Source organism: Geotrypetes seraphini, chromosome 11 (assembly GCF_902459505.1).
Source record: "Geotrypetes seraphini chromosome 11, aGeoSer1.1, whole genome shotgun sequence".
Classification (NCBI taxonomy): Eukaryota; Metazoa; Chordata; class Amphibia; order Gymnophiona; family Dermophiidae; genus Geotrypetes; species Geotrypetes seraphini.
The window spans coordinates 38,939,595-38,952,560 of record NC_047094.1 but is presented as its reverse complement, the minus strand read 5'-3'; the positions used below and the strand labels follow the sequence as shown (position 1 = coordinate 38,952,560).

General features: G+C 43.7%; 1 protein-coding gene across 2 annotated transcripts in view; it reads right to left on the bottom strand.

Annotated features, from left to right (window-relative positions):
* Positions 1 to 12,966, bottom strand: part of USP7 (ubiquitin specific peptidase 7) — a 396,159-nt gene that overhangs the window by 274,239 nt on the left and 108,954 nt on the right. For both annotated transcript variants that reach the window (XM_033962812.1, XM_033962811.1), the window contains exon 8: positions 6,112 to 6,166. In XM_033962812.1, the coding sequence (XP_033818703.1) occupies positions 6,112 to 6,166 (55 nt within the window). The remainder of the gene's footprint in view (positions 1 to 6,111; positions 6,167 to 12,966) is intronic.

Below are 12,966 nucleotides of genomic sequence, written 5' to 3'. Positions count from 1 at the left end.
TCGTTCCGCACTGGTCCAGAACCCCTAAGTGCGAAGACCATCCAGATGAGCCCCCCATGCATAGTTCGATGAATCGGTCGTGAGAACTTTCTGGTGGGGAGGAGAGTGAAACAGCAAACCTCTGGATAGATTTGAAGAGGTCATCCACCAGAGAAGAGACTGCCGTAGAGCAGGAGTGACTACAATGTGACGGGACAACGGGTCGGACACCTGAGTCCACTGAGATGCCAGGGTCCATTGAGGAATTCTGAGATGTAGTCTGGCAAAAGGCGTCACATGAACTGTAGATGCCATGTGGCCCAAGAGGACCATCATGTGTCTCGCTGAGATGGACGGGCGAGAAGACACCGACTGGCAGAGTAGAAGGAGAGCATCCATGCGTTGAGGAGGAAGGAATGCTCGAAGTTGAATGGTATCCAGAACAGCCCCAATAAAGGGAAGAGACTGGGTGGGCTGAAGATGTGACTTGGGGAAATTGATCTCGAAGCCCAAACTCTGCAGGAAACAAATTGTAGTCAAGGTCGCCGAAATGACCCCTGGAGCCGACGGTGCCTTGATGAGCCAGTCGTCGAGGTATGGAAACACCTGAAGACCCATGTTCCGGAGTGCAGCGGCCACCACCACCAGACACTTCGTGAAGACTCTGGGAGACGAGGAAAGGCCGAATGGAAGCACTCGATACTGCAGATGTAGATGTCCCACCCGAAATCTGAGAAACTTGCGGGAGGCCGGATGAATAGGGATGTGAGTGTAGGCCTCCTTGAGGTCCAGAGAGCATAACCAATCGTTCTGCTCGAGGAGGGGATAGAGAGAAGCAAGGGTCAGCATGCGGAACCGCTCCTTGACCAAAAACTTGTTGAGGACTCGAAGGTCCAAAATGGGACGCAGATCGCCCGTCTTCTTCGGGACCAGGAAGTACCGGGAGTAAAACCCCCTGTTGTGCTGATCGAGTGGAACCGGCTCGACGGCCCGAAGCCGAAGCAGAGCATGAGCCTCCTGGAGGAGAAGAGCGGTCTGCGTCAAGTTTGAAGGATACTCTCTTGGCGGGTGGTCCGGGGGGACCCGTTGGAAATGAAGAGAGTATCCCTCTCTTACGATGGCCAGGACCCATAGGTCCGTGGTTATTGTTTCCCATCGATGACAAAATTGATGGAGACGACCCCCAATGGGAAAAACGGGGGGAGACAGAACGGTGTCGGTTATGCTCCCTGGAAGAGAGTCAAAAAGGCTGAGTAGCCTTGGGTGCAGCCGGCATCTGAGGCTTCTGCTGAGGCTTCTGAGGGGGCTGTCTCTTCGCAGGCTGCCTCGCAGGAGGAGTCTGCCTTGGCTGATAATGCCGCTGGTAAATCAGAGGCGGCCTAGAGAGACGAGACTGCTGAGGCTTAGGCTTAGGCCGCAGAATAGACTGGAAGGACTTCTCATGGTCCGAAAGCTTCTTAGTAACAGTCTCGATAGACTCATCGAACAGATCCGCCCCCGCACAAGGCACATTTGCAAGTCTGTCTTGGAGGTTCGGATCCATATCAATGGTACGAAGCCATGCCAGGCGACGCATGGCGACCGAACAGGCCGCAGCATGTGCCGAGAGCTCGAAGGCATCGTAGGAGGATTGCATCAGCTGTAGGCGTAACTGGGAAAGGGTCGCCACCACCTCTTCAAATTCGAATCGAGCCTGAGCATCGATAAAAGGGATGAACTTGCGGAGCACCGGCAAGAAGAAGTCCAAATATGAAGAGAAGAAGAAATTGTAATTGAGCACTCGAGTCGCCATCATCGAGTTCTGGTAGATACGTCTACCAAACTTGTCCATCGTCCTCCCTTCACGGCCCGGTGGTACTGAGGCGTAAACCTGGGAGGGATGAGATCGTTTGAGGGAGGACTCGACCAGAAGTGACTGATGAGAAAGTTGCGCCCCCTCAAACCCTTTGTGGTGGACGATGCGGTATCGAGCATCCAACTTACTGGGAACTGCAAGGATGGAATATGGTGTCTCAAAACAACGCATGAAAGTATGGTCAAGCAGTTTATGCAGAGGAAGCCGGAGCGTCTCCTCCGGAGGGTGAGGCAAATGCATGGTGTCCAGATACTCCTTAGAATATCGAGAACCAGTGTCCAAAGTTACATCCAAGTCATCCGCCATTTGTCGGAGGAAGGAGGAAAAAGATAGTTGGTCCGCCAGCGCCGGCCGGCGAGACGGACTAGAAGAAGTGGAAGCCTCCGGATCCAGAGAGAGCTGGGAGCGGCAAGGAGAATAGGAGGTAGATGGTTCCTCATACTCCGGTCCCTCAGGCGGGGATAAATCCGACGAGGAGTATCCCATACACTGGATCTTCTTTTGCGGGGACACCTCCGAATGACGTGAGGAGTGTCGAGATGAGTGTCGAGATCGATGCCCCTCCCGGTGACGGGATGGGGAACGAGATCTTCTGTGCATCGCACGATCCCCCGAAGCTTCCAAGGAATGGATGGGACTCGATGCAGTGGATCGCAGAGGTGGCAAGGATGCGGACTCACGCAGTGCCACCCAATTCTGGTATGGAGTGCGGAAGAACTCTTCCTGCGATGCAGTATGCCCAGGACTCCGATTATCAGGGGCTGACACAGTACTCTGATGTCGAGGAGGCGTGATGGGCTCCAAAGGCGGCATATCACTAAATGAAGCCCGCCTGGAGGCTCCCGCCGCCCTCCGCCGATCCTCCTCGTCGAGCAGAGAGATCGAACGACGAGGAGGAGGGGGAGGGGGCGGACCGCCCCCCGGGACCAAGACCGGGAGGTCACCCTGAATGGAGGCGATAAGCCGGGGTCCCATAGACTGCATAAGCTCGACAAACTGAGCTTCCAGCAGGGATCGCAGCGAAGCCGATATGGAGGGATCCGCACCGAAAGGGGGTCCTCCAGCACGGTCTTCGCGCTCCTTTGTGGCCAAGTGCTTCTGCTTGCTAGCTTTAGGCACTTTGATGACCACCGGAGGGACAGTGGAAGGCGGTACCTGAGCCGAGGAGACGGGGACAGGCACCGATGTCGACCCTGAGGCACAAGTCGGAGTGAACGATGCCGGCTTCACAATGCCAGATGCAGGAGTTGTCGATGCAGGTTTCGAACGAACCGGCGAAACCTCAGCAGAAGTTGAAGCAGACGGCTCTTTGGCAGACTCCATCTTAAACATCGACTCCCAGAGCAAGCAGCGCCGTTTGAACGAGCGCGCAGTAAGCGTGGAACAAGGCCGGCACGATTTCGGAACGTGTTCTGGACCAAGACACTGAAGACAGCGTCGATGCGGGTCCGTCAACGAAATCGCACGCTGGCACTTGCTGCACTTTTTAAAACCGGTGATTGGCCGGGACATAGGCCGGAAAATCGTCGCAGCTAGGTCGAAGGTGCTCGGCCTATGTCACGAGGCCGGCCCGGCCGAACCGCCAGAAGAAATAATTTTAACTTTTTTTTTTTTTTAGAAAATATAAAGTAAAATTGAAATAAATCAAATAAACAAAAAACGCGGTAGAAAGAAGGCAAATTTACTGAAATTCAGTCAGCGCAGAATGAAGTGAAACTTCTCAGCTCCGCGGAAAGAAAAGAACTGAGGAGACACGCCCGGTACATCGGGCGGGAAGGCACTGGCGCATGCGCGGTGCGGGCATCTCGAAACTTCTGAGTTTCTTCAAGCAAGACATGCTTGCAAGATGTCCGTATCGGGGCTCTGTCGGATGACATCACCCACTAGTGAGAATACCTGCCTGCTTGTCCTGGGATAATGCTTACATTAAGGATGCCCCCCAATAAAGTTTGAACGTAGGCTGGTAGCAATGGATATCATTGACACACATTGGTTAGCATGTGCCTGGCCCCACGTGGGAAGATATTTGGTGGCTACGCTTCGGTGGACGGGACAAAAGCGCACTGGACAAAGCCATACAGATATTTCGGTACAGACAACTGCGCGCAAGACTCCAGCGCACCACTGTAAAAGTTAATTTTAAAGAGCTTTACTTAATACTGTTTGTGCTGCCGTTAGGGGGGATGTGGGGGTTGCAACCAGTGTTCCCTCTAAGGTGAGCACATGAGCGATCGCTCACTATTTTCAGTGGCGTCGCTCAAACGCTTTCCCCTGTCGCTCACTCGAGGGAGGTGAGAGGAAGCGGCGGCAGCGGCCTGTATTTTCCAAATTTGAAAGATGCAGCGGCGGCTCCTCTCAAGATCCCCGACTGCATCGGACTACGTGAGAGGAACCGCTGCCACGTCTTCAGTGGCTACCAAGGGGGAGGGGGGGCGGTCCGCTCCGGCTGTGCACATCCCCTAAGGCTGTAGTCGGAGAGGAAGTTCGGGCCAGCCAATTGCTGCCTTGCTGGGCGGAACTTCCTCTCCGACGGCAGAATTGACGTCGGGGGAAGCAGAGAGAGCTTGGGGCAGCCGCGGCGGTGGCTTTGGGGCCTGTTTCCCCCCGATGGTTGCGGCGGTGGTTTTGGGGCTGTTTCCTCCGATGGTTGCGGCGGTGGCTTTGGGGCCTGTTTCCCCCGATGGTGGCAGCAGTGGCTTTGTGGAGGGCAGGCAGGGAGACAGAAGGGAAACAGAAAAAAAGAAAGGGGCATCAAGAGGAAAAAAAAGAAAGAAAGGGCAAGGAGAGAGGAAGAAAAAGTTGGGGGAGGGAATGAGGTCTGGAGGAGAGGAAGCATACAGGCTGAAATAAGGGAAGAAAGATTGGATGCACAGTCAGAAGATGAAAGTGCAACCAGAGACTCATGAAATCACCAGACAAGGTAGGAAAAATGATTTTATTTTAAATTTAGTGATCAAAATGTGTCTGAATTTATATATGCTGTCTATATTTTGCACTATGGCCCCCTTTTACTAAACCACAATAGTGTTTTTTAGCGCAAGGAGCCTATGAGCGTCGAGAGCAGCGCTGGGCATTTAGCGCAGTTCCCCGAGTTAAAAACTGCTATTGTGGTATAATAAAAAGGAAGGGAGGTATATTTGTCTATTTTTGTATGGTTGTTACTGAGGTGACAATGCATAGAGTCATCTGCTTTGACCTCTTTGAAAAAAACCCAGAATAGGAATGATAATTAACATTTTCTCAGCGTATAGTGTGCTTTGTGTTTTTTAATTTTATTGTTGGTAGATCATTTTGACTTGGTCATTTTAAAGTAGCTCGCAAGCCCAAAAAGTTTGGGCACCCCTGAGCTAGAGCGTTGAAGCTGTGTATTTCTATTTTATCCCCCCTTTTACAAAACTGTGGAGCGTTTTTTAGCGCCAGCCGTGGTGGTAGCAGCTCTGATGCTCAGAATTCTATGAGCGTCAGCGCTGTTACCTCCGTAGCTAAAATTCACACTACAGTTTTGTAAAAGGGGGAGGGGTTAGTTTGGGATGACATATTCCATACTAGGCGAAGGTGTTTTCTGTGTTCTGTGTGTTCGAAAGACATGGTTTTCTGTTAGGATTGACGGTGTAGGATTGATCTGTGCTGGTCTGGCTTGTTTAGTTTTACAATGGGTGAACAATAAACATACAAACATATCCATAGATGATTAAAAATACATAAGGAATACAAGGATAAACTACATTTGTTTAAAAATGCGTCCTCCGCACCTGCTCATAAATTTATGGAGTATGTAATTTGTCGCTCATGCATATTTTTTTTTGCACACACCTCATCAATCCTTAGAGGGAACATTGGTTGCAACCCACCCACATATAGAAAACTTAACTTTTTCCTTAAAAAAAAAAAAAATTAAATAAATAAATAGTGGAAAAGTTAAGTTTCCACTATAATGGGGGTTTCCAACCCCCCCCCCCCCACACAACAGCAGCACAAACGCTGGGGGAGGTTCCCCCTCACACCCCCCATCAGAGCTCTTTAAAATTTACTTTTCCTGCGGTGCGCTGGAGTCTTGCGCCCAATTGCCTGGGCTCAAATGTCGACCTAATGTGCATGAACAGTCAGTCTCTCCAAGACTTTCATACATTCAGTTAGAAACACCACATTTTTCCCTGCATAAGCCAGTCAGATGTCACCTGTCTAGAAGGGCTTACCCAGTTTTAATCAGAGAAAACATTCTTACCCACCGAGAGAACATAAAGGACATGCATATTTAGAACAATTTAACAACTTACCACCCTACATAATTCTTGGACATCATGTTGCATAAAACTGTCTAGTGTTTCCCACCTTAAAAGAAATAAGCAAATCAAAAATTTACAACCAGCATTTGGTAATACTTTACACAAAATACTACTGTAGTATGGGAGTGTTTTGGAAAATGTAGTTCAGTCTGAATCTGCATTAGGTCACTGCATTAAAAATCACCAGAATGGGATTTATTTTAAAAATTTCTAGTCCACCTAAACCTAAGCGACTTACAAAAATACAAACAATCTTAGCTAGTAAGTTGCTTAGGTTTAGGTGGGCTAGAAATTTTTTATTTTTTTTTTGGACCCCTGTTCGTTTGCAAAAAATAGATAGTTCTAAGTCTAATAGATGTTGGCACTGTCATCTTGAAGCTGGGACATTAGATCATCTTTTATTCTATTGTCCATTTATTTTATCATTTTGGAAATCAATTTGGCCTCAAATTAATAGGATGTTAGAAAATCCGGTAGCCTTGACATATGATACTATTTTATTTGGAACATGAGAGCGAGAAGTCAAATCTCGTCAGATAACAACAAGCTTTTGTTTATTTTAACTGGAATAGCAATACAACAAATAGCATACAATTGGAAAACATATGACAGATTAAATTATAATTTTTGGTGGAATTCTGTGTGTCATATATACAAAATGGAGCTCACAACAGCAACGCAAAAAGCGTTATATTAGTAAATTTCAGAAAGTCTGGGGACCGTTAACAGATTTTTGTAATGAATGATTAATTTTCCCATGTTTGATTAGGGGGGAAAAGGGTGGGTTTTACTTGTTGTTATTATATAATACATGAGTATTTCAATAATTTCACAGTAAGGATGATTTTATGATTTATTGAATAGGGAGGGAGGGGGAGGGATTATTAGATTTAATTAGAATTATATAAATGTTAGATTTTTTTCATAATATTTAAAATATTATAGAATTTTAATTTGTTTATAATTTCTTTATTCATTTTTCATATTACAGCATGTGTATCAGGAAAATACATATAACCTTATAAACATACACTTGATTTTCCTTCATGAATGCTTTAAGTACAATATATCATATTTATAATCATATTTTTATGTTTTTGATAACATATATATCATTTAATATGCATGGCAAATATAAATAAAATAACCCTCCTCCCCAAACCCTCCCTTCATATTTCAGAAATTTTGACCCATTACTTAAAAATACATTAAAGTAATTTATACATATTGTAAGGTAAATAAAATAATACCCACCCACATCCCTACTTATCAATCTCTTATTATGGCAAATTATTTAAAAGCAAAAAAAAGAAAGACAAAAATAGTTGCCATTAAAGATGAACTTGGTGATATACACATTCAAAATGAATCTATTTTAAAACAGTTTTTACAATTTTATAGATCTCTCTATTCTTCTGAGACTTATTTAGATAAAGAAAAAGATGGTTTAGAATTTTTGAAAATATTAAAGGGTCCTAAGGTTCCCGAGCATATAAAAAGAAGTTTAGAAGAGCCAATATCACTAAAAGAATTACGAATAGCTTTGAAATCCCTACGAGTAGGATCCGCTCCAGGTGGTGATGGCAGAATTTTAATTTGTAATGAAATGTTAAATTTGATGCTTATATGAGAGTTAATCAAGTGTGCATCTTTAAGTTTTATATGAGTTTATTTGCTACACTTGTTGTAACATACGAAAATGAATAAAGAATTAAAAAAAAATACAAACAATCATATAACTAACAAACAATTCTAAAATTAAGATAAACAATTAGCTTATAATATAATTAGCCTTATTCAAACTTCTTCATTTAATACTGTTGGAAACAAGCAGTCTTTACTGAACAATTTATAACTCTTGTCTTTTGACTGACTAGTTAAAGCTACAGCCTCAGCACCCTCAGGTTGTGGATTCAAACCCATAATGCTCCTTGTGACCCTGGGCAAGTCACTTAATTCCGCCCCCTTGCCCCAGGTACATTAGGTAGATTGTGAGCCCACCGGGACAGAGAGGGAAAAATCCTTGAGTACCCAAATACATTTCTATTCACTAAACAAATATGACCATATCACAGAGGCATACCATGACTCACACTGGCTTCCAATAGAAGCGAGAGTGCACTTCAAATTCTACTGCTTACTTTACAAGGCTATCAACGGAGAAAGCCCAACCTACTGGAATAACCAACTAAATCAATCCTCCTCAACCAGACACAGAAGAACCCACTCACTATTCTCTCACCCATCATCCTAAAATGTCAAACGAAAAAAACTTTATGACAACCTAATAGCCTCCAAAGCAGCTAAACTGGACAGACAAATCACCACTCTGTTATCTTCAACTACAAACTACAAAACCTTCAAGAGAGATATTAAAACCATACTCTTCAAAAAACACATAAAACCTATCCAGCACGACCAATCCCAACCCAACATCCAACACTCTCTATACCTTTAGTACTCTCTAATATTCTTCTATCTACCAAACATTATCTAAAACCCCATAATTCACCCTATTCTTATCTCCTAAAGACCTCTACTTCCCGTTGGTAACTCTTTACCCAACATTTTTATTACCTTAAAAATTTTATGTCATCGCTTATTCTATTCCTTCAAATTTTAAATGCAATTCTTGTTTTAGTTTGGATGTAATCCGCCTTGAACCGCAAGGTAATGGCGGAATAGAAATCACTAATGTAATGTAATGAAATGTTCTGAGCTCCCTTGGGAGAATGGTATAGAAAACTGAATAAATAGAGTTCCAGCTTCAACCCTTAATCAACACCATGTCAACCATAACTATGAAAAATTGAAAATTGTGTGATTACATAAAAGCAGTGCTTACTTGTAATAGAAATAGTGTCGGCCACATTGATGAGTAACATAACTTGAATCACTTAAAATTAAAAGGCCACTTTCCAAATCCATCCCCCCAACCCCGGAGTACTTGTTACAAAAATGGAAGAAACTGGATGATTAGCAATACAGTAACTCTTCAGCATTTTATTACATAGTATGCCTGTATCCTTGCTCATTATTATTTAGGGAGGGTTTCACTGTTCTTGTTATTAATTTTAATTTATTATTTAAAAATTTACAGTTCAACATTAATAAAAATTTGTGGGTTTTTTTTTAAATCTTTATTCATTTTCAAATCTTACAAGTGTATAATAATCAATCAGAAAAATTTTTCACAAATCACTTGACAATCTTACTTATAATCCTTAAAATATATAAATATAAAAGAATCCCTTCCCACCCACCCACTTATTAATAATAAAACAATTAGCAATTATTATCTTTCCCAATCCCACCCTCCCTATACCTTATCTAATACCAAGGTGTTTAAGATGTCTGATCAGTGGAAAAAGTAATCAATGGCCTCCAAATCTTTTTAAACTTATGATAATTTCCTTGTTGCATGGCAAGCACCTTCTCCATTTTGTAAATATGACATACTGAATTCCACCAAAAGGTATAATTAAGTTTAGTATAATCTTTCCAGTTTCCAATAATCTGTTGAATGGCAACCCCTGTCAATATTAATAAAAGTTTATTATTTGCAGAAATTGGGCTTTTGAATCTTATAGATGTACCAAATAATATAGTATCATATGAAAGGGCAACATGATTTTCTAACAATGAATTAATTTGGGACCAAATTAACTTCCAAAAGGCATTTATATTGGGACAGAAAAAAATTAAATAAAAATATTTGAATACAAGAAAACTAAGCAAGCAGGTTGTTTTCTGACACACCATGATATCTGTTTTCTTCAGTTACTTATTTAAAAAAAAACTGTAGTAATCAATTAATTTTTACAACTTCTGTAAGAACAGAGCAACTCAACAGAGGACATGATTATAGAGCTTAGTAGCTGGTGTGGATGGGCAAACTAAACAAATCTATGTTTTTCTATATTTTTCTCCAGCACTGAGACATGTGGATAGTGTGGCTGATTGAACTGATATTGAAGACCAAATTGCACAAAATAATCAATCAGGCCAGCAATAATCACAAAAATTTGCCCTTAACCCCCCCAACAGGAAAAGACAAGATTAGGATTCGGTCAACATGGGGCCCAAGAAAAGCAACCTAACATATGAAGTAGAAGTCCTTTAGAGTCATGGCACAATCTAGAGATTGACCACTGTAGCAACAAGATAGAATAAAAGGTTACACATGCAATACAGTTACTGGAACCAGCAGCAGAAGCCAGAAGAGAAGCTCTGAAAATGGTGGCAAGACATGAAGGGAAGATTAGGTTCTTACCTCAATAATCTTCTTTCTAGTAAAAAGGCATACGAGTCTTGAACCAGTGGGGTTATTTTCCTCTAGTCACGAGTAGAAGGCATCATCTACATTTTTTTTCTCTTTCAGCTCTGCCTCCTGCATCACTGGGCAGCGCTCTAGCTCCTCAGTTTGTACCAAAGTAGTTCACATTACTATAAGAGGAGAAACAAGCAGGCAGGATATGGGAAAACTCCCCAACCAAGCCGATTGTGCTGTGTTCTGCAACAATTAAAATACAACCAATCAATGCCAATAGTAACATAATTTAAAACAAGGTAGAAACAAACAAGTTCCCTAAGTCTAGGATGAGACAGATGAACCTGCTGCCAGCACCAAGGACCTAAAAGGGGTGTCCATTCGTGCCGCCACATCTACCCTGTAAACTTCATGGAAATATGGAGGGTGGAACATGTAGCCACCCTACAAATCTCTTTGGACGGAACTCTACCCATGAGCAAGCCACACTCCTTGTAGAGTATGCTCTCAAAGAAATCAATGGTCGTTTATCATCCCCAATATATGCTGAAGAAATAGCCATACAAATCCATCTTGAAATGGGAGCCTTAGAAGCTGGTCTCCCCATATGGCTAGGACTTGTTAGAACAAAGAGATGATCTGAAAGACAACCATCATCACCTTGAGATAAATAATGGAGGGCTCTCCAGACATCCAGCAATGTCAAAACTTTGTCCATTTTCTTTGAACCCATGGTATGGAACGTGGGTAGTCGGACTTCATGATTCATGTGAAAGACCGAAACAACCTTTGGCAGAAAGGAAGGTACAGGGTGCAGCAAGACCCCAACTTCTGCAAGTCTGAGAAAAGGCTCGCTGCCCAACAGAGCATGCAGCACCAAGACCCTCCTCGTTGAAGCAAAAGCTACTAGGAAAACCGTATTAACATTAAGATCCATCAGCAATGCCTCTTGTAAGGGCTTATATGGGTCTTTATTGAGGGCATGCAAAACAATGTTAAGAATCAAAGTGGGAAAATGGTAGTCTCGCAGGAGGATGCAACCTCATAGTAGCTTTCGAAAAGAGATCATGTACTTACCCTGGTAAGCTCTTTTCCAGTAGAAAGGCGAGACATTCTAGACAGATGGGTAATATCCCTATAGCTGTGTGCATCTGCAGAAGGAATCCACTCCAGATTTTTCACTTTGCCACTGCTGGACTTCACTGGGCTCCTTAGCTCCATCTACAGTTAATACCCAAGCACTGAGAGCCACTCAATACATGTGAAGTAGAGGCACCTGCATCAATAGGCTTAGTAACAAACTGTTCTGCTCAAGAAGTAAATCTGCAAGTAATGTCAACCGACAACAAAGGCCTCAAAGGAGCTCAGAACTACTCCATATAAAATGGAAACCTGTATACAGTATTCATTCCAGCCCCCAAGGGCTGACAGACATCCAAGAATCAGCTTGGAGAAGCAGAAACAGATTGAAACTTTAGACAGGCTCAGGAAGAACTGGGCAGGAGTCTAGAATGTCTCACCTATCTACTGGAAGAGAGCTTACCAGGGTAAGTACATTATCTCTTCTTTCCAGTGCAATAGATGAAACATTCCAGACAGATGGGACGTACCCATAAAGCAGTCCCCATAAAGCTAGGGTGGGCTTGCTGCACTGACTGAAGACCAAGGACCAAAATCAGGGTCCTGTCTTGCCGCCACATTCACTTCTGTAAAACTTGGCAAACATGTGAAGAGAAGACCACGTTGTCACCCTGTAAATCTCTTCATGGGAGACAGCTCAAGCTGCAGCCCACAAAGAAGCCACACTCGTAGAAGCTCTGCCATGAAGGAAACAAGAAACTGTTTCCCAGCAAGAATGTAGGCTGACGAAATAGCCCTACGGATCCATCTGGAAATTGTGGCCTTGGCAGCCACCCCATTCAACCGAGTCAGCACAAACAAAAAGTCAGAGAAACGAAACTCGTTAGTGACCTCCAGGCAACGCATAAGTACTCTGTGCACATCCAGTTTCTACAAAAGGCAATCTTGTGTCCTGGAACCAGTAGGCTGAAAGGCAGGCAATGGACTTCCTGATTAACATGGAAAGCCAAAACCACCTTCGGCAGGAAGGAAGGAACTGTCTGAAGGGAAACTCCAGTCTCCAAAATACGTTGGAACAGATCTCTGCAAGACAAAGACTGTAGTTTTGACACAGGTCACACCAAAGTAATGGCAACCAGAAAAACATCCTTGAGCGATAAGTCCAAGAAGAAAGCATCTCAAAGGGGCTCAAAAGGAGCTTTGCTAAGGCTAGACAGCACCAGGTAAGGGTCCTAGGAAAGGGTGCTTAACCAGTGGTGTGAAACGAAGAGCCCAATTTAGAAATCTAGCAACATCAGGATGAGATGGCAACAAAGATCGACATTACCAGGATCTAAAGTAAGTAGCCCAGCTACCTGAATCCAAAGAAATGCCATAGGTAGGCCATTATATAGGCCAGCCTGAAGAAAGGCAAGAATCAGCGAGATCAAAGCTGAATAAAAGATCCACCTGGTCCTGGGTTCACCAATGTTTGAATGCCTTCCACACCTTAGTGT